Below are 20,053 nucleotides of genomic sequence, written 5' to 3'. Positions count from 1 at the left end.
ACAACTAAAAATATACAACTGTGTACCAGGGGGCTTTGGGGAGAAAAAGGAAAACTAAAATCTTTTAAAAAAATAAAAAGAAATTAAAAAAAGAATGTTTATCATGAAGTTAGTTACAGAATAGATAACAAGGTAAATGTCCAACCACTATCATGGAATTGGTAAAATGAATCGTGGTACTTCTCAATTACTGAAATTACACGACAGATTAATATTTATTGACATGGTCACAGAATGTTAAGTGTAAAAACATCATTACAAAGAGGTATGTACCATATGAAACCTTTTTGGAAAGTACATTTGACTTTTGAAGAAAGGTCTGAAAGATTTCACGGCAAGGTATTTTTATCTTTATAGTTTGATATTTAAAATAAATTTATAAAAGCAAAAAATTTTTAAGCTTTACAAAGTGTATGTTTTGGGCATGGGTTATACAGGGCTCTATCTGTCATGATATAATGGCCCTGTTTTTCTGTTATTGCAGGGCAATTTGTATGAGTTTTTGAAGCTTACTGGATGGAGGGGATCCAAAGTGTTGTATTTTGGTGACCACATCTACAGTGACCTGGCGGTGAGGACCTTTTGTCCTGTTTCTTTTTTGGGGGACAGATGTGTTAATCCCATTTATTAGGGGATTTCTCTTTTGTTTAAGATCATTTTTATGCTTTCATAAAACCCAGGAGTAGGCCACATTTTTTTTATGTCTCATTTTTTATAAAACAGGATGGATCGGAGACACGAGAAGGATGATTTTCTTTGGAAATGATGGAAATTAGCAATTTATTCAGAATTTATCAGAAAAATCTTTCCATTTAAGTAATGGTAAGAAATCAATGCCAGTGTTCTTTCCTTTTCCTCTTATTATTAAGCATCAGAAACCTACAAATGGAACATAAAATCTCATAAACATCAGTCAGGGCTGCTTTTGCCAGCCAGTCACTTGGAAAGGATACAAAACTGGCATTTCCAGGAAACGGCTGTTATGTGAAAATGAGGCTTTTCATGCCCCTTGCAATGGCCAGAGGAGTGTCACAGGACCTGACTTCTGATTTAATCTATAACTGGGGCAAGATTGAGTCAGTCATCTTTATTACCATTCTTAGTTCCTTGTAGAATGAATTGATCTTTGAGTGCCCCTGGGTTAAGGTAGGCTGCACAGTGTCCATCTGTAAAGTCAGAATGAAGCTCAGTGTCAGGGGGTAACCAGGGCAGGTCATGGCTGGCTGTCAAACTCCATTATTGATATTTCTGAATATTTTGGCCCACACTGGATTGGCTTCATGTCTCTGTCCCTCTTGTGTCTGCCTGCTGTTGAAGCAGTGGGCTTTAGTGGGCTGTGCGGTAGGACCGTTTGGGGAGTGTTTTCAGAGTGCAGTGCCTGAGCCCCGCCGAGGTCTGTGCACTCAGACTGGTGGGGGGCTGGGGGCCGAGGGGTTGAGTCCAGCACTTGCGTGGGGTGACGCTCTCCCAGGTGATTCCAGCACACACCGTGCAATATCACATCTGTCCAGTGGGCTGAGGTCTAATGGAAGGAATCATGGACTCAGAATTAGAAGGCTGAGGTTTTCATCCCAACTCTCCTCTTTATTAGCTGGGTGACCCTGGGCACATCCATCAAGCCCGGGTGTCCTCAGAAGAGTGAAATAAGATAATGTGCATAAAGTGCTTAGTAAAGTAGAAATATAAAGTGCTACCGTCAGGCTGTTGGCATTCCCACAAAGTCTGGCCAAGCGATGTGGCATCATGGGCATTTGCCTCTTGCCAGGTGGGGTCTTTGGGGCTGATGAGATAATTAACTAGATGCTACACTTGAGGCACGTGGCTGCATGGCCCTGTGAGGTGACGCACACATATGGGTCTTAGCATTATGAGAGGTGCTCACAAAGCAGTAGTTCAAGTGTGGTCCCCACAACGTCAGCATCACCTGGGAACTTGTTGGAGATGCAAATTCTGAGGTCTCACTCCAGACCTACTGAGTCAGAAACTCGGTTTTAAGCAGCTTTCCACACTAAAATTTGATACCAGGGTAAAGCTGGCCTCATCGGATGAATTAGGAAGTGTTCCTGCCTCTTCAGTTTTTGGGAAGAGTTAGAGAAGGATTGGTGTTAATTCTTGATGTGTTTGGTAGAATTCACCACTGAAGCCGTCTGGCCTGGGCTTGTCATTGTTGGAAGCTTTTTGGTTACTAATTCAGTCTCCTTACTAGAGGTCTATTCAGATTTTCTATTTCTTCATGATTCAGTCTTGGTATGCTGCTTGTTCCTGGGAATTTGTCCAGTTCATCCAAGGTTATCCAAGTTGTTGGCGTACAATAGTTTATAGTACTCTTTTATGATCTTTTTGATTTCTGTAGAATTGGTAGTCACGTCACCACTTACATTTCTGATTTTAGTAATTTGAGTCTTCTCTCTTTTTTTCTCTTAGTCAAGCTAAAGGTTTGTCAATTTTGTTGATCTTTTCCAAGAACCAACTCTTGGTTTTGTTGATTTTTCTCTATTATTTTTCTACTTTCTATTTATCTCTGTTCTAATCTTTATTATTTCCTTTGACCTGCTAGCTTTCAGTTTAGTTTGTTTTTTTTCTAGTTCCTTAAGGTGTAGAGTTGCATTGTTGATTTGAGACCTTTCTTCTTTTTTAATGTCAATGTATGTAGATATACATTTCCCTCTTAGTATGCTTTTGTCAGCCAGCCCTGGTGTCTAGTAGTTAAGATTCAGCGCTCTCACACTCACAGCCCAGGTTCGTTTCCCAGTCAGGGAACCACGCTACCCGTCTGTTGGTTGTCGTCCTGTGGCGGCTGCGTATTGCTCAAAGTTATGCCACTAGTATTTCAAATACCAGCAGATTCACCCACAGTGGACAGGTTTCAGAGGAGCTTCTTCTGAAGAAGGACCTGGCCACTCACTTCTCAGAAAAAGTTGGCCGTGAAAACCCTATGAATAGCAGCAGAGCATTGTCTGACATAGCACCGGAAAGTGAGAGGATGGAGCAAAAAGACCTGGCAGGGTTCCGCTCTGCTGTATCTGGGGGCGCTGGGAGTCAGAATCAGCTTGATGGTACTAACAAACTGCTTTTCTTGCATCCCATAGGTTTTGGTATGTTGTGTTTGCATTTTAATTTGTCTCAGGATATTTTCTAATTTCCCTTGTGATTTCTGCTTTGACCCATTAGTTGTTTAAGGGTATGTTGTTTAATTTCTAAATATTTGTGAATTTTTCAGTTTTTCCTTCCGCTGTTGATTTTTAGTTTCATTCCCTGGGATCAGAAAAGAAATTTTTTGTGCTTTCAGTTTTTAAAAGTTTATTCAGACTTGTTTTGTGGCTTATATACATATGGCCTATCCTGGAGGATGTTCCATGTGCACTTGAGAATGTCTATTCTGCTTTTGATGGGTGGAAAGTTCTGTATATGTCTGCTAGGTCCACTTGGTCTTAATATTGTTCAAGTCCTATATTTCTTGATTGATCCTCTGTCTGGTTGGTGGTTTTATCCAATGTAGAAAGTGGCTGTTGAAGTCTCCTACTATTATTATAGAACCATCTATTGCTCCCTTCAGTTCTATTACTGATTGCTTCATATGTTTTGGAGCTCTGATGTTTGGTGCGTACATGCTTATATTTGTTATATATTCTTGATGAATTGACCCTTTTATCATTATATAATGTCATTCTTTGTGTCTTGTAACAGTTTTTGACTTCAAGTCTACTTTGTTTAATGTAGCACAGCAACCCCTGTTCTCTGTTGGTTACTATTTGCATGGAATATCTTTTTGCATCCTTTCACTTTGAACCTGGGTGTGTCCTGACATCTAAAATGAGTCTCTTGTAGACAGCATGTAGTTGGATCCCCTTCTGAAGTTTGAAAACTGCTGTCATAAAGTGATAAGACCATTCATTAACTAGCATGTCAGAAATTACCTGGGCAGTGACCATTGTCCTTCACAGGAGGCACCTTGGGAATGTCGGTACTTCCAGTGTTGCTGCTCTTTCTCAAAGTACATTTGGATGCCCCCTTTGTGTTGGATTCGAGAGCCAGTTTGAGGCATAGGAGAAAATTAGTTTTATTATTATTAGTTTATCATCATCATGTATGTTAGTCTTAGGAATTTTCCAAGTGACTTTTTATCTATTTTCAGAAATAGAATCCACCTTCAAAAGTTTGTCACCATTGGGAATATTTAAAAGAACGTGCTGTAGGTTTTCATGTATTGTAGGAGAAAGAAATATTGAAAAGTTTGAAGAAATTCAACCAGTGCGGAAGTTAGGCATCCTTAGGGCTTACAGAGCAGGGATTCTAGCTTTAGGTGAGTAGCCAGAGTGAACTTTTAAAATTGTAAACCATATACCACTTCTCTCCTTAAAATCCCAAAGCTTTCCTTTCTTCCTCAGAGTAAAAGCCTGATTTCCTACAGTTGCTCAGAAAGCCCTGCTTCACCTCTCCTTCCCCAGCCTACCTCTCTGACAGCACCTCCTGCCTCTGCCCTCTCTCCTACTCTGCTCCAGGCTCCCTGCTGCTCCTTAACATCCCCTGCCCCTAGCATGTTCCTGCCCCAGGGCCTTTGCACTTGCTGTTTTTTAGCCAGAATTTTTCTCCTCTCACATATTTGCATACTTTCACTCTCCTTCCCTTCAGATCTCTGCTCAAATGTCTCTTTATCAGCTAGTCTTCCTAACTACTCTGTATAAAATGGTAACTCCTGTCTCTCTTATTCTGCTTGATTTTTGTCCGTTGCATTTATCACCACCTGCCTTTGTGATTTACTTGCTTATTTTTTGTCTGTATTTCCCACGAGGGCAGAGATTTGTCAGTTTTTGTTCATTCCAGAACAGAGCCTGGCAAATAGTACTATTTGATAAATATTTGCCAAATGAGAAAATGAATGACCGTTTAGTATGGTGATTGTCTATCTTAGACTTTCCAGGACATAACTGATATCAGATATTCTGGCCTATTGTCAAATCATGGGGTTACAATATTTGGAATGAAAAATGTGATCGTGTCTGTTTATATTGTGTGGTCATTCCAAGTCTGAGACTCCAGGGTCCCCGTAACCCACAAGGCCAGTCACAGCGGCTGCTCCCTGGCCGTCTGGGGGGAATTGAATGAAGCCCCTCACTAGCTTTTGGTTGAGCCTCTTCCTGTCCCCGACCTAACTGTTTTGCAGACCATGGTTGGTGACTCCAGACCTGTGTTTCTGCAGAGGCCGTCATTCACAGCGATTGTTTCCATGATGGAAACTTCTTGGGGGTGAAACTGTCAACGCCTGGGACTAAACTGGTTTTCCTTAAGTGTAATTCGTTGAATTTGGCTTGGTTAATAACTAACCATTACAATTAAAAAGCAGTTCAGCGAATGCCTGTTGCGTCTGGGAGAGGTGGTGAAATGGTTTAAATTCTGTTGAAATTAACGTGGACTTTTTGTGATCTTTCCTCTCAGGATTTGACCCTGAAGCATGGCTGGCGAACTGGGGCAATTATCCCAGAATTAAGATCTGAGCTCAGAATCATGAACACGGAGCAGTACGTCCAGACCATGACCTGGCTGCAGACCCTGACCGGCTTGTTAGAGCAGATGCAGGTACGTCCAGACCATGACCTGGCTGCAGACCCTGACCGGCCTGTTAGAGCAGATGCAGGTACGTCCAGACCATGACCTGGCTGCAGACCCTGACTGGCTTGTTAGAGCAGATGCAGGTACGTCCAGACCATGACCTGGCTGCAGACCCTGACCGGCCTGTTAGAGCAGATGCAGGTACGTCCAGACCATGACCTGGCTGCAGACCCTGACCGGCCTGTTAGAGCAGATGCAGGTACGTCCAGACCATGACCTGGCTGCAGACCCTGACCGGCCTGTTAGAGCAGATGCAGGTACGTCCAGACCATGACCTGGCTGCAGACCCTGACCGGCCTGTTAGAGCAGATGCAGGTACGTCCAGACCATGACCTGGCTGCAGACCCTGACCGGCCTGTTAGAGCAGATGCAGGTACGTCCAGACCATGACCTGGCTGCAGACCCTGACCGGCCTGTTAGAGCAGATGCAGGTACGTCCAGACCATGACCTGGCTGCAGACCCTGACCGGCCTGTTAGAGCAGATGCAGGTACGTCCAGACCATGACCTGGCTGCAGACCCTGACCGGCTTGTTAGAGCAGATGCAGGTTTGGGACTTTTCCTCTCCTACTTTTTCTTTAGGCCTGAAGTTAGTCCACCATTCATAGTAATTTCAAATATTCTCCCTTTAATTGTGGTTATAAGGAATGGGGCTTAAGTCATCCTCAGTAAACGGCAGAGTTAACTACTGGGGTTATTTTGCCCCTAAGAGACTTTTGCCAATTTTCCTGACGAGACCTTTAAAAAGGCCTCCAAAAGCCATTGGAGGAAGAGTTTTGTAGGGCCTGTGGAGACGCAGGTGTTGACGTTCCTCCGTCAGTGGAAATCCTGTGTCCGTCCTTCCGCCTTAGAGTCCGGCAGGGAGATATCCTGTGGGGGAGTGGGATTCGAGAGTGTCTCCCAATGTTTGGGTCTGGTCCTGCTTCTGCCTTCAGCCTGCTGTGGACCGCTCCATTCTGGGCCTCAGTTTCCCCATCTGTAAGATGAAGGGTCCTATGGAATGGACACTTCAGTGTAGGCACCACGGCTTATTGGAGGGAGTCTCAGAGGAAGGGTCAAGATCCCTGCCTGCAGCCTCCCTTTGATTTTGGGGGTAATGCCCGCAGTTGGCCGGCTCCCTGGAGTGCAGTGGCAGTGTTTTCTTTCTGTAAGTTACGTGGCCGGTTTTGGACAGCCAGTGAGGAGTGTTGTTTTTGGCTGTGATTTCCCGGCCCGTGGAAGCCGCCCTGCTGTGCGGCGGTGTCCCCCTGCCCCGTCTCCTGGGACAGCTTGCTTTCTCGCTTCGTTCAGCTGGCCCGGCCTGCAGCCATCTCATGTGAGTGCCCACTTGGGATAAGGGTCCTGGATGCCCGCTCTCTTGGCTGACAAACCTGCTGCCCACGGCCTGCTGCCGCTTTGGGAGCGGCTGGGGAACGGCCTTGCCTGGCCCAGCTGGCGCTCGTGTGGAGGCAGCTGGCAGTGAGCTCAGGCTGAGCTGCGAGGAGTGGCAGGCCGGGGCCTCACCCCGGGGTGCACATTCCTGAGCGTGGGGCCCTGCACGTCCCCCGGGCCTTGCTCCCAGTGTGCTCTGGCTGTGTTGGCTCTTGGCTCGTCTCTGACGAGGCCTTGTTCTGTTTCTCTTACTATACTTGTCCGTGAGATAACATTCTAAAAATAAAAGGCGTCCATTCTGGGTTTGAGTAGCTTCGAGTCTGTGCCTAGGTCATACCGTAATCACAGTTACTCTTTATATGCCAGCATTGTGCTGAGTCCCTGCTCTACACACAGCATTCATTTAACAGTCACAGCTGTCCTGTGCAGGTAGGTACAATGTTTCCACTCTAGAATAAAGAAACTGGTGTTTGAGAAGTTGGGTAACATGTCCAAGGTCATAAAATGACAAAGCAAGAACTGGAACCTAGGCTTGTGTGGTCACCGAGTGTCTTGAGCGTGCTACATGCAGTGCTGCCCTGCTGCCTGGTTTCGAGGTCTCGGGGGCAGCCAGAGCCTTCTTTCCTTGGGCACAGTCTCTCTGTGCTGCTGGCAGCGGGGCCAAGACACAGCCCGACCCCCATGTGGATGGTGTCACTACCTGTTAGCTTTGAGGTCGAAGTTTTTGGTTTTCGTCTCTCTGACCTACATAGAAAGTTCAGCGATTAAGGAGTGTGTGTTTTAGAGAATGGAAGTACAGAAAATATCTCTGATTTATAGAATTAATTATACAAGGAGTAAGGAAGAAAAGGGAATTAACATTTACATTGCCACCCCATTTCACAGGAGGAGAAACTGAGGCTGAGAGATCAGGAACTTTTCCAGAATCCCGGAGTTAGTGAACAGCAGCATCAGGCAATTCAGAAATGAGAACTTGCCGTGTTGCAGACGCTAAGGGCTTTCCTTCATTTCGTCCTCGTGGCAGCTCTTCGAAGGAGGCACTGACATCATCCCCATTTCACAGATGCAGAACCTGAGGGCAGACGAGACAGTGAGCTTCTCAAGTCGGGGCGATGCTGGGACTCGGGCCCAGGCCCCCGGCTCTCGAGTCTTCACGTCCGTGCTGTCGCCTCGGGTGCTAACACTTTTTACAGCGTTCTGTCCAGTTGGATTCACTAGGATATAGAGGAGTGTGACCGATAACTTAAAGTATCCAGATGACTGTCATTTCTCACATCCTCCCTGTCCGCCTCCTCCACACCCCTGTCACTCCGGTTCACCTGGAAAGCTAGAAATTATTCCAGGGATCCTGTTTTGAATGTGTCTAGAACTCCCCTTTGGGGCTTATTTTGAGAGCATATAGCTCATCATGTGGACTGTTTTCTGAGGAGAAGAATTTGTCCTCAGAGGTTGGGTTGGATTTTCTTTGGAGCCAGCAGAGTGTCATTGGAGCCAAGGCTGATGAATTAAATAGAGGTATATAATTTTCGGGTTTAGGAAAGTAGCTATAAAGAATAGTCTAGTTTACTAGCCATGAAGTGTGCTCCAAACTGGGTGTGGTTGACAGTGGCAGTGCTGGTTAACAGCAAACTTCTGCACAGGCCCAGAGTCAGCACGGTAGGCTGGGCGGGCCGTATGGTCTCTGTGGCGACCGCTCAGCTCTGTGGTTGTAGCTCGTAAGCAGCCACAGACAGTATGGAAGCTGCTGGTTGTGGCTGGGTCCCAGTAACTTCATTCGTGGAAATGATTCATATCATTTTCACATGTCATGAAATTATTCTTTTGATTTTGTTTTCAACTGCTTAAAAAGGAAAATCCGTTCCTAAGCTCAGAGGCTGATAGAAAAATGGGCGGTGGCTGGATGTGGCCTCCCTGGTATGGGCTGCTGTGCCGGCGAGGCTGTAATCCCCAGCCCGCATGGGGCTGGCAGGGCCAGTGTGTGCAGCCAGTCTGCGTGTTTGTAGACTGTCGCCGTGAGGAGCCATGTGTGCTGATCAACGACTGGGGCTAAAGGTGGCTGAAGTGTCTGTAGGATTAGCCTCTGCTGTGGGCTTCCGGTTAGTCTTTGTGAGGCCGAGTACCCTTCCTGGAGTGCTTGATTTCAGTTAAAGATTAATCCAAACTAAGTAACACACCGTCTTGGAAGTATTTTAAAGTAGACGCCTGAGACTGTTGTTTTCTGAAGTTTGGCCTCGTAGGAGGAGCAGAGCTGGAGAACGGGGTGGTTCAGGGAAAAATACATGTTTTTTAATGGCAGAGACTTGAGCATGTTTAAATGTTGATGGGAAGGTTCCAGATGAGGAGGTTGATCGTATGGGAGAGATGAATGATGGAGAGAGGTTCTGGGAAGGGAGCCAAGGCCAGTGCTGAGTGGGCCTCGGATGGGAGGGCCCGAGGGGGCGCTGGGTTAAGGTGCGCACCCACAGAGCTCAGCTCTCTGTTCTGGCCCTGCTCCCTGGTCTCAGGGCTCTGGGGCCTCCCCCTTTGCATGTCTCTTTAGCAACCTTGGACTCCGTCATCCTTGGCTGCCCTCTGAGTTCGGGACCAGTAGAGAAACAGGCAGGTGTCGGAGTGGGGCTGACATGATATCTGCTCCATCACTGGAAAAGCCTTGAACTCGGAGAGCCCAGAGTTGGCTCTTTGTGTCTGCAGAGCCTGCCCTGGGGCCCACTTGAGGGGCAGGAATGGAGTGAGAATTCCCTTGGCCTGTGGCAGCTAGTTTCAAACAAGAGAGAGCAAGTAGATTACCTTTGGTAATCTTTATCCTGGTCACCAGTCCCAATTCTCCCCTCCTGCAAATGTGGGGCGGAGTAAGGGACCACAAGCTTCTCCTTCATACGGGACACATGTGCCTTGTTCCTGGGCCAAGAAGGGTAGAAGGGCAGAGGTGGGAGCGGAGCTCCTCTCACAGACTGAAGTCAGCCTCATTCTCTGAGTTACGTTGTTTTGTCATGGTCTGCTTACCTGTTTACAGGGCCAACCATCATGTCCTCTGTTGTATCTTTAGCATCTAGCACAATGTGCGGCACATAGTAGGTGCTAAATGTATAAGTGTGTGTGTGTATATTGTGTATATGCATATGTATATATGTGTGCATGCATATGTATATACATGTGTATGTGCACATATGTGTGTATATGTGTATGTATGTGTATATGTGTGTGTATATACATAAATAAATTCCTGTGGCATCCTACAGATTTTTGATCCGGTCACATACTTTGTAGTGCCTAAATTCTGTAGCGAGTGATTTGTTGATTTAAAATGTGACAGCTAACTAGAACTAGGCTCACAGACCCTGCATCAGCACCCCGAGGAGAGCTGGGCCGGTCTTCTGGTGCTCCAGTAACGCACAGGCAGTGCTCCTTCGGTGGTGGCTGCCTCCTGGTGGTGTAGGCAGTGGTGTTGGGCGAGAAACCCCAGTTATAAGCTCAGTGATGCGGGGTTTTGTCTGAGTGACAGAGGCCCTTAGCAGGTGACGGTGAGTGGGCTGTTGAGCTGGGCAGGTGTGGTGAACAGCTGGGCCTGGGCTCCCACATCGAAAGCAGATGGTTTGCTTGCGTGGAGTTCTCCTCCGGCTGTCCGGCTGCCCGGGAGTTGCAGGGAGCCGCACCTGTGCCCTGTGCTCATGTCGCCTCTCGCTCTGGCCGGCGTGATTCTCTTCAGCTTCGAGGGCCTCGGAGAGAGACTTGGGAGATGCCATGTGTCAGGCTGTGGGCTGCTGTCATTTTCTTTTTGCCTTTTGCTCACATTCAGCCCAACCGGAAAATTCTTTGCTTTTCCATCTAGTTGAGGTGCTCTCCCTTTTTGCCTTTTATAAAAAACAATTATTTTTTTCTCTTAAATGCTTTAAAGGTAACATATTCAGGGAAAAAAGTTAAGATCAGTTGTAATCCTACTACCCTTGCACAAATTAAAGAAAAATTCCCATGTTAATTTCCAAACATATGCACATATTTTGATATGCTTGCAATCAGTTTGCAATTAGGATGTGCTGTTATACCTGCTATTTTTGCTTAACTGCTGTTTTTATGTTTATACCTGTACAGATATGCGTACTAGGTAGTGTGTTTTAAGACTGTTTATATATGTAATACTTATGTATAATGGATACATTACACATATACATTATGCACATATATTTCCTGTGGATACATATGTATTATGTTTATACAATAGCATTTAATAATGCTTAATATCTCTAGTTTAATATGGGCCTTGTTTAATAGCTTCATAACATTCCATCTTAATTTGTTAAACCACGTTTCTGATGTTGGACATTTAAACTGTTTTGGTGAAGAAGGGAGGATTGCACTGGGAAGTCTGAAAATATATTGTGTCATCCAAGTGCCTACCTCTTAGACCTGAATAAAATTCCTCCAAAAAAAGGTGCCCATTGGGGCCGGCCCCGTGGCCGAGTGGTTAAGTTCGTGCGCTCTGCTTCTGCGGCCCAGAGTTTTGCTGGTTCCGATCCTGGGCGTGGACATGGCACCACTCGTCAGGCCACGCTGAGGCGGGGTCCTGCGTAGCACAACCAGAGGCACTCACAACCAGGATATACAACTCTATACTGGGGGGCTTTGGGGAGAAGAAAAAAAAAGAAGATTGGCAATAGATGTTAGCTCAGGTGCCAATCTTTAAAAAAAAAAAGAAGAAGAAAAGTTGCCCGTTAAAAATCCTCGTTACCTAATGGATCTATTCACAGCCAGAACAGTCTCCATGATAGCTTCTGTCCTGCAGGTTCACAGAGATGCCGAGTCACAGCTGGTTTTGCAGGAGTGGAAAAAGGAAAGAAAGGAGATGAGGTAAGAGCCGCCTGTTTCGAATGCAGTGAATCCGCCACCTGTCTGCCTGTGCTGGGTCCACCCACCTTCCCAGGGCTGGCCCGAGGCATGCTTCGAAACATCCTTTTCTAGCTTGCAGGCTTCTTATTACCAAGAACCTGCCATCTGCTGTGAGTGGTGTGTGACATTTCCTTGAGGCAGCGGTGAGCTCCGTGGCCCCTCCTGCCCTTGCCTTTGAAGACCACCGTTGAAGGAGCTTTCCCCTCCCATCCCTCCTCCCTGCCTGCTTGACTTTCCCATTTGGGCAGCTGGTGGCCGGTTGTTGGTAATGCTGGCCGCACCGTGTGGCTGCTGGGACAGCATGCGAGGTGGGCTCTGACCCACAATGAATTCTTGGGGCTGCTACAATCTGCGTGCTTATTTGTACCCATGGCTATTTCAGGAGTATGTGCACACTCAGTCTCAGAGTGTTTATTGGTGAAGAAAGCCCACCTGCTGTCAGAGAAGTTTGGTGGGTTTGCCTCTAAAGGAAATGGTTGTTCAAAAGAGGCCTCGTGGACAGTCGTGCTTCCCTAAGAGGATGCTCTGTATGTGGACCGTTTCCCTGACCATTTCTACTCTTGTGCCTGGCCCCGTCTCCCCTGGGCACAGCTGTCTCGGTTTGGAAGGTTTGGAAGAAGCTGTCACTGCCTGGGTCTGGCCTCTGAGCAGTGGGCAGTCTGGTTTGGGGGTGGGTGTGGAGAGGGGGCAGACTCCACCCCTCGGGGCTGCAGAAGCCCCAGCCATGTTGAATCATCCTTCCTCCTCCGTCTCAGGGGTTGCTGTTGGGGGCCTTTTCTAACTTGATTATTATTCTAACATTGGTGTAAAAATGTCAGGTGAGAGGCTGATGGGAAGAAGCTGTATAATGTGATTTGACTCCGTGCCTCACGCCCCAGCTGGCTGGACCTGTGTCCTGCACTCCGGGGACCTCAGATTATTAGATGAAGGAGCCATTTCACCCGCCAGAGGTTTTGTTTTGGATGCTAGTCTTGAGCAACCACCTAGCTCAATGAGATTTTTCACTCAAAGTTTAAAAACCATTTATGCTGCTCCACCCACCAAGCTAATTGAGTTCTTTTAATTTCCTATGTTTTTATTATCACAGCATCTCCTGTCACCTTATAACGACAGACTACTACCAACTAGTGGCTTTTCTCAGTCGTGTAAATGATTACATTTTCTGCTGTGTTTGTAACTCATTTATTAACAGTCAAGTGGTGTTTATCCATTTCGTTGGAATATTCTGTGTGTAGGGGTCCCAGCCATCGGATGGTGTGCATTGATTTATACACAGATGTGCACACGCACGCCTGCAGGGGCTTAGGGCCTGGGGTGGGGTGAACAGCCTTGCAAAGCGCTTGTAACCTAGGCTGCGAGGAGGAAGCGAGGTGTTTGAAGCTGTCTAATGGATGGTGGTGAATTATTTACATCACTATAAAATCGTCCTTAATTTCTCAGACACAAAACTACTTTATAGATTACAATAGGCTTTTATTTCTCTTACCTTAGTTCTCACTCTGACCTTATAAAAAGGGGGTCTTGATCCCGTTCTGTCAATGAGGGAGACTGAGAGCATTCTGCATCTCTCTGTACCTTCAGAAGCAGCTCCTGCCTCCTGTGTTTTGTTTGGAAAATGTGGTGTGCGTATTTAGAGGGCATACACATTGAAACTGGAGCCTTAAACAGTGTTCTCTCCGTCTGGCCTTAGTGGGAAAAGTGATCAGAGCTGTTTTGATGGACGGATGGACAGACTGTTTTCCTGATTAGAAGCCGGGGCTGCTCTAGGCTAATTTTCCTCTTAAATGAGTCCTATAAAAATGAAGAAGTCATTTTGATTTCGGTAACTTAAAAACAAATCTTTTTTGAATCATTCTCTGTTGCTTTCCTCTTTTCTTGCTTCTTCAGAGAAATGACCAAAAGTTTCTTCAATGCCCAGTTTGGAAGCTTGTTCCGCACAGACCAGAACCCGACCTACTTCCTGAGGCGCCTGTCGCGATTTGCCGACATCTACATGGCGTCTCTGAGCTGCCTCTTGAACTACGATGTCAACCACACATTCTACCCCAGGAGGACTCCCCTGCAGCACGAACTTCCCGCGTGGTCTGAGAGGCCCCCCACCTTCAGACTCCCCCTCCTGCAGGAGGCCCAGGCCAAGTAACCAGGTGCCCACCTGTGGAAAAAGCCAGAAACAGCGACGGCTCCAGACTGGGCGGACGTGACAGGGTTGACTTTGTGTGGCTATGGGTGTTGCTTCGGAAAAGACACAGATATGCCTTTTGATATTTATTTTGTATGTATGGAGACTACTCCCCAGGCGGTTAAGACAGAAGCCAGCAGCCCAGGTCCCGCCTTCCTGTACCTGTGGGGCTGAAGGGCAAGCTTCACCTTGAAACTCTCTGACCGGCCTTCTTGTTTACTATGGTACTGTGACTGGCGTCAGTTTTTCTGGAATGGGTGAGACTTCTCGATGCCGTGTCTGTATTCCAGCAGGTGACGTTTTGCTTGACTCTTCAGTGGAAAATGTACTGAACGTTCACAGGCCGTGCACTGGCAACTGCAGGGCCACAAGGACGTGCAGTGATAAACTGCGCGCAGAAAGCTTATGATTTAGTGAGCTCCACAATAGCAGAACGCGACATTCGGTAGCAGAGATGATCCCCAAACAGCAGTGTCCCCCAGATCGCTCTGCCCGAGGGCTTTGGCATCATTCTGGTGCCTCCCTTGAGAGGAGACAGCCTCCCTGGAAAGTCTCACGTGAGAAAGAACGAGAGATGCTGCAGGTCCTTGTCCCTGGATCGTCCTCAGTATCCACTTCCTGTGTCCTACCCCACCCCGGGGAAGGACAAATGGTGCCCATAGTGATGGGCGGGTTCGCTCTCTTCCCCAGAGAAGGAGGGTGAGGAGAGATGAGTTCTGGTTAAATTTCCAGCTAGCAGAACAGACACTGTAGAACAGGGCTGCGAGAAACGAGTGGATCAGAAGAGCAACGCGTTTGTGGTGGGTCTCCCAGGAGCTTCTTACAGCTGAAAAGGCCACGCGTGTTGGTTTAATGTGCTCATTAGAGGAGAGAAAATGAAACAGAAAAAAATTGTCCTTGTAATGAAATGCCTCAGCCATGACCCCCACTGGGTTCTGCTGGAATCTTGTTAGAACACATGCACGGCACACCAGAAACCCTCCTGGTCTGGAGGGCAGCCACAGCTGCCTGCCTCTCTCGTGGATATCAGCCGAGGAGAGGGGCTTGAATTCAGCGGGGGGCGGGGCCCCACTGCTTAGCCATCTCCCTCCCTCTCCTCCCCTTCAATTTCTTCAATTTCTTCGCTGTCGTGTTTGTGCTATTTTGGGAGTTTGGATGCTTTTCTTCAGGTGTCTGTGTTTAAGGTGGGAGAGGATAAAGGGCCTTGAAAATAAGAGAAAAAGAGTTGGAAATGACCCAGCTGTTTCTCATTTCTTTCTAAGGACAATGCAAGTGACACATATCTTCAAACCTAAAAGATGGCAGATACAGGAACGGGGCTGTGTGGAGTGCCTGCTTATTCAGCATTGTTAATGTATAGATGTATCAGAGGCAGCTGTTGATGAAACGCTAGCCCGGCATTCCATAGGCCTCCTTCCAGAATGTACCAATTCAGCGAGTAAGTTAAATAGCATGCTCTGTGATGCCGCTTGTTATAATGGCATTTTACTTGTGATGTTTTCTTGTATTTAACTCTTAATAGTGAAGGTGACCTTTTAGACCCCATAGACCCAACCAGGCCCCCTTTTGTTCTTCTCAATTTTATTATGAACACAGTGGTTCGTTCCTTGTTCGGAATGGGGTGAGCATTTTGTTGGCTGTGTTAGCTCCTAGGTGTTTGAAGCATCAAAGGGTATTGGAGACTGGCATTTACGGGGTGCAGGTGGATGCCCAGCACTGCTCTATGCTGGGGTCCTCCAAGGACACGCCACTGCTTTTGTCCTATAGTTTCTGCTTTGGAGAAGCCGACTGAGGAAGTGGGTATTTTTAAAAAAATTTCTTAGTTTTTATCCACTCAGATATTCATTGGATATCTCCTAGGTGCCAGTTACAAAGTGTTTTGTTTACTCAAGAATGAAGTGAACTCTTTTTAAAACCTGCTTTCTTTATGGGTAGGTTAGGTGATCTAAGCCTTTGGGGAGAAATACATTTTCTGGGTATGAATAATGAATTTTATGATTTATTACCAATTAAAGTTTCAGTCTCTGGGCCCCTGAACATGGTGGTGGTATTGAGAGCTGCCATGGGGCAGAAGCCTGGCATTGGTCTCAGCAGGGCCCACCGGGCGTGCGCCTGGCGGACTGCAACCCCATGCCGGGGCCTGGAGTGCGGGGCCGGATGGCCGTCTCCACCTGAAGGGCAGCGGCGTTCTCCTTGTCTGCACTTGAGAAGGACTTACTGTGTCGCTGTCACGGCTCTTCTGGGATTGGCCCACTGCACTGGGCGTTTTGTTCTTTCCCGTTTGTTCTCTGGTGTGCACGTTGATGAAAGCATTTTGGTACAAGGGAAGTGAGTTGGTTTTCTACCATTTAAACAATCAATTTGGAAAGTGCACATTGAAACATTTTCTGTTTTTAGCTTTGGTTAGACTGATTTTCTTTCTTTCTTTTTTTTTTAAAGATTGGCACCTGAGCTAATATCTGTTGCCAATCTTCTTTTTTTCTTCTTTTTCTTCTCCCCCGCAAAGCCCCTGCAGTATATAGTTGGACATCCTAGTTGTAGGTCCTCTGGTTGTGGCATGTGGGATGCCGCCTCAGTGTGGCCTGATGAGCGGTGCCGCGTCCGCGCCCAGGATCCAAATCAGCAAAACCCCGGGCCACCGAAGCGGAGCGCGCGAACTTAACCGCTTGGTCACGGGGCCAGCCCCTAGACCGATTTTCTAAGAATTATGTGAACGAAAATTCATAGTCCAGGAGCAGTCCGTGCCAGCTGTGGCGGTTCAGCAAGGCTCATGGTAGCCAGAGTAGGTTGCCTTGGAGGGGGCCTGTACAGCTGATGTCCCAGAGTTTCTTTTACTGATGAAACCTGGCTTTTCAGCTATTTTAGGAGCTTGGCTTAGAGCTCCCACTTTCCTCCTAACATAGCCTCTTTTTTTCCTTTTTTAAATTCTCTTCAGCTCATTTTCTGCTATCACCATGTGACATAAACCAACTGTTACTGATTTGGCATGTCTCAGACTAAATTACCAGTTGCTTTGAATGCGTCGGCCCACTTAATTATTGCAAAGGAGAAATGAGAAGTAATCTTTCCTCCGAGCTAATTTAGCTTTGAGTGAACTAAATGGCGTTTCCTCGCTTCCTCCCCAAAGGCCTTTTACGCAGTAGAGAGTGTGCTAAATAGGGGAATTGAATTCCTCTATGCCGAATGCTCGTTTGCTGCCAAAGATCCACTTGGGGGCCCTTGTCTAGAAAGCTCTAAGACTAAATTTGGCCAGAGCCAGGCTGCTGATTGCTCTCTTCAGCTGCTAGGGAGCTTATGTTTTGCCCTCTTAATGTTCCTTTCCTTTGGTACCAATTTCCTTTTTTTGTTTTCATTAGTATTTGGGAGTTTGGCTCCAAGTTCAGCTAACCTTTAACACCACTAGTGGGTTGAGGTGAGGAAAGGGGGTGAAGTTTCTCTAATGCAGCGTTCAGCAAACTTCCCCTGGAAAGGGCCAGATCGTAAATATTTTTGGCTTTATGGGCCACCTCTGTCGCTGCTACTCTAGGAATGGGCACAGCTGTGTTCCATTACACCTTGAGCGTCAGAAGCAGGCTGTAGGGTGGATATGGCCCTTGGGCCGTAGTTTGCCCACCCCTGCCATAGTGGGTTGAGTTGGTGACAATGACAGGATCACCCTGCTGAAAGCTGGCAGATGAAGGACCTCCCGGTTGGGTGTGGATGGTAGAAAGGAGTTCTGTAGGTGAGTGCCCCACATCCCCCAGGGCTGCTCTCTGCGCGTATGTTCATATGTGGCCAGTGGTAAAGTACCGTGTTCCAGCACGTGGCGTAACTGTCGTCATGTGTAATTGAGCTCCCAGGCCCTGGCACGAGTTGATATACCTCTCATTGCACTAGTTTGTGATTGTGCTAGTCGTGGGCGATGGGCTTGGCTGCCCAGATAACCCTTCAGGACCGAAGAAGGACTGACTCCCCCAGCTCCCAGCGGTGTGCTGGCCGTCCCAGCTGCTGGCCCTCTTTGGGAGTTTCCCCTGCTGAGAAGCCCTGCCTCCGACAAGGTCATGCCCCTTCCTGGAGCAGCCGGTAGCCTGTGACTGCCCAACTCTGAGGGCCCTTCCCAGCTCCAGAGTCCCCCTGGGGTCAGCCGAGGCCTCTCTGTGTCTGCATGGCAGCCCAGCTCCTCCTCCTGCCAGCCCTGCTTCGCTCTCCCTCACCCCGTCCCTTCCCTTCTGTTGATACCGACAACACCGCCCTGTAGATTTCCAGCGCGCGCATCTCCATCCGCATCGTCCTAGGGAGCCCAGCCCACAGCAGTGCTTCTGTGCTCTTCTCGTTCTGCAGGCCTGAACTCTGACTTCGGAAACTGTTTTGTAATCATTTAGTAGAGTGACAAATGGTGCCTGTATGATCACATCAGGCACAAGAAATGCAAACTAGGTAGACTTACTATTTATTCTGAATGTGAATTTGCTATTTATTCTACATGTTGATTTTATGTTATATGATATGGAACTTATTGCCAAATAAAAGTTTGAATTGTATCGTCCAGTTTATTGTAAAGCATGTGTTTTGTGTGCTTAAGTTAGGGGCAAGGCCATACCAAATTCTAATATACCCAAAAAAGAGTATCCCCTGGAGAAGGGGTGAAAGATTCAGGGTTCATTTCTCATGCTCCGGACCCACCACCCCCAGGAAAGCACACTGCTTGTTTGCAGAGCTTGAAGACTGTAGTTAAGCTACAGATGGAAAATTGGGGGAGCTTAGCCACTGGTGGGCAGCAGGTGACCCATGTGGAATTTCTCTTCTCCCAAACAGTTCCCTCTTCGAGAACAAGAAGACGGTGATCCACAGGTTTGTCTGCACTCGAATTACCAGGAAAGCTGGGAATTGGAAGCAGTGTTTTAAGGGAAGAAAATACTGAATAATACTAAACTAGGAGTGTGTGCTATGAAGTCAGCTCACTACTGGGTTTTGGATAAATTTATAAGTAGCTTGAAGAGTTTATTTTTTAACTGTGTAAATGTGTGTTGAAATTCCTTAATATCCTTGACCTCTCATTGTGCCTGTCGCTTACTCTCATTCACTCCTTCCATGGAGAGCCTGCTGTTTTCCCTCTTACTCATGTGCCTTTTTGTACCTGTGAAGGTGGTAGTGGTGGACTCCCTAGGGAATCTGTCCTACATTCTTTTTGGGGAGCAATCTCCTGAAAACGCGGCATTGCTCCCGTCATGGCTTGTTGTCCTAGAGGGGATGGTAGCTGTTCCTCTGCCTGAAATGGGGACTTCTTCCCCTTCTTGGAGCTGTGAAAAAGCTTACTCTGGGGCTTCCAGAATTTTGGACTTGGCTCAGGAAAAGCCCCGATGATATGGAACAGTAATATTTGGGCCATGAGGGCAACAGAGAGGAGAGTCTGAGATCAGCTCAACCCAGCCTTTCCCTTCTCTGTCCCCAGCAGTGACTCCCGAGCCTGGCCAGCACTATCCCCTCAGGGGCAATTTGGAAATGTGTGGTGGGTGGGTTGGAGGATGCTCAGATGTCGCACTCCTGGCATTTTGCAGGCAGGGACATGGTGTGGTAGACATCCTGCGTTGCACAGTGAAGAACTGCCTGGAGCCTACACATCACTGTAAATTCCAGAACATTTTCATCACCCCAAAAAGACACCCTGTACTTCTTAACAGTTAATCCCATTCCCCACTTACCCATTCTTTGGTAACTGCTAATCTACCTTCTGTCTCTGAATTTGCCTATTGTGGAAATTTCATCGAAATGGAATCATAGAGTATGTGGTCTGTTGTGTCTGGCTCCTTTCACTTAGCTAACATTTTCAAGGTTCATCCATGTTGTTGCACATCTCAGTACTTTGTTCCCCTTTAGGGTGGAATGATATTTCATCGTGTGGATATATAATTTATACAAATACACAATATGCAATTTGGTTATCCATTCATAAGTTGATAGACATTTGGGGGTATTTCTGCTTTTTGGCTATTAGGAATCATGCTTCTGTGAACATGCACAGTATATAAGT

At 47.0% G+C, this 20,053-nt stretch overlaps 1 protein-coding gene across 2 annotated transcripts in view; it reads left to right on the top strand.

The window, feature by feature from the left end:
• NT5DC3 (5'-nucleotidase domain containing 3) overlaps nucleotides 1-18,570 on the top strand; it is a 93,509-nt gene extending 74,939 nt beyond the window's left edge. For both annotated transcript variants that reach the window (XM_070254568.1, XM_070254567.1), the window contains exons 11-14: nucleotides 485-571; nucleotides 5,437-5,577; nucleotides 11,761-11,825; nucleotides 13,752-18,570. In XM_070254568.1, coding sequence (XP_070110669.1) covers nucleotides 485-571; nucleotides 5,437-5,577; nucleotides 11,761-11,825; nucleotides 13,752-14,004 — 546 coding nt within the window. In that variant the 3' untranslated portion in view covers nucleotides 14,005-18,570. The remainder of the gene's footprint in view (nucleotides 1-484; nucleotides 572-5,436; nucleotides 5,578-11,760; nucleotides 11,826-13,751) is intronic.
• The last annotated feature ends 1,483 nt before the right edge of the window (nucleotides 18,571-20,053 follow it).

The sequence above is a fragment of the Equus caballus genome, chromosome 28, assembly GCF_041296265.1.
Source record: "Equus caballus isolate H_3958 breed thoroughbred chromosome 28, TB-T2T, whole genome shotgun sequence".
Taxonomy (NCBI): Eukaryota; Metazoa; Chordata; class Mammalia; order Perissodactyla; family Equidae; genus Equus; species Equus caballus.
The sequence above is the reverse complement of the archived record's forward strand: the minus strand, read 5'-3'. Positions and strand labels throughout refer to the sequence as shown.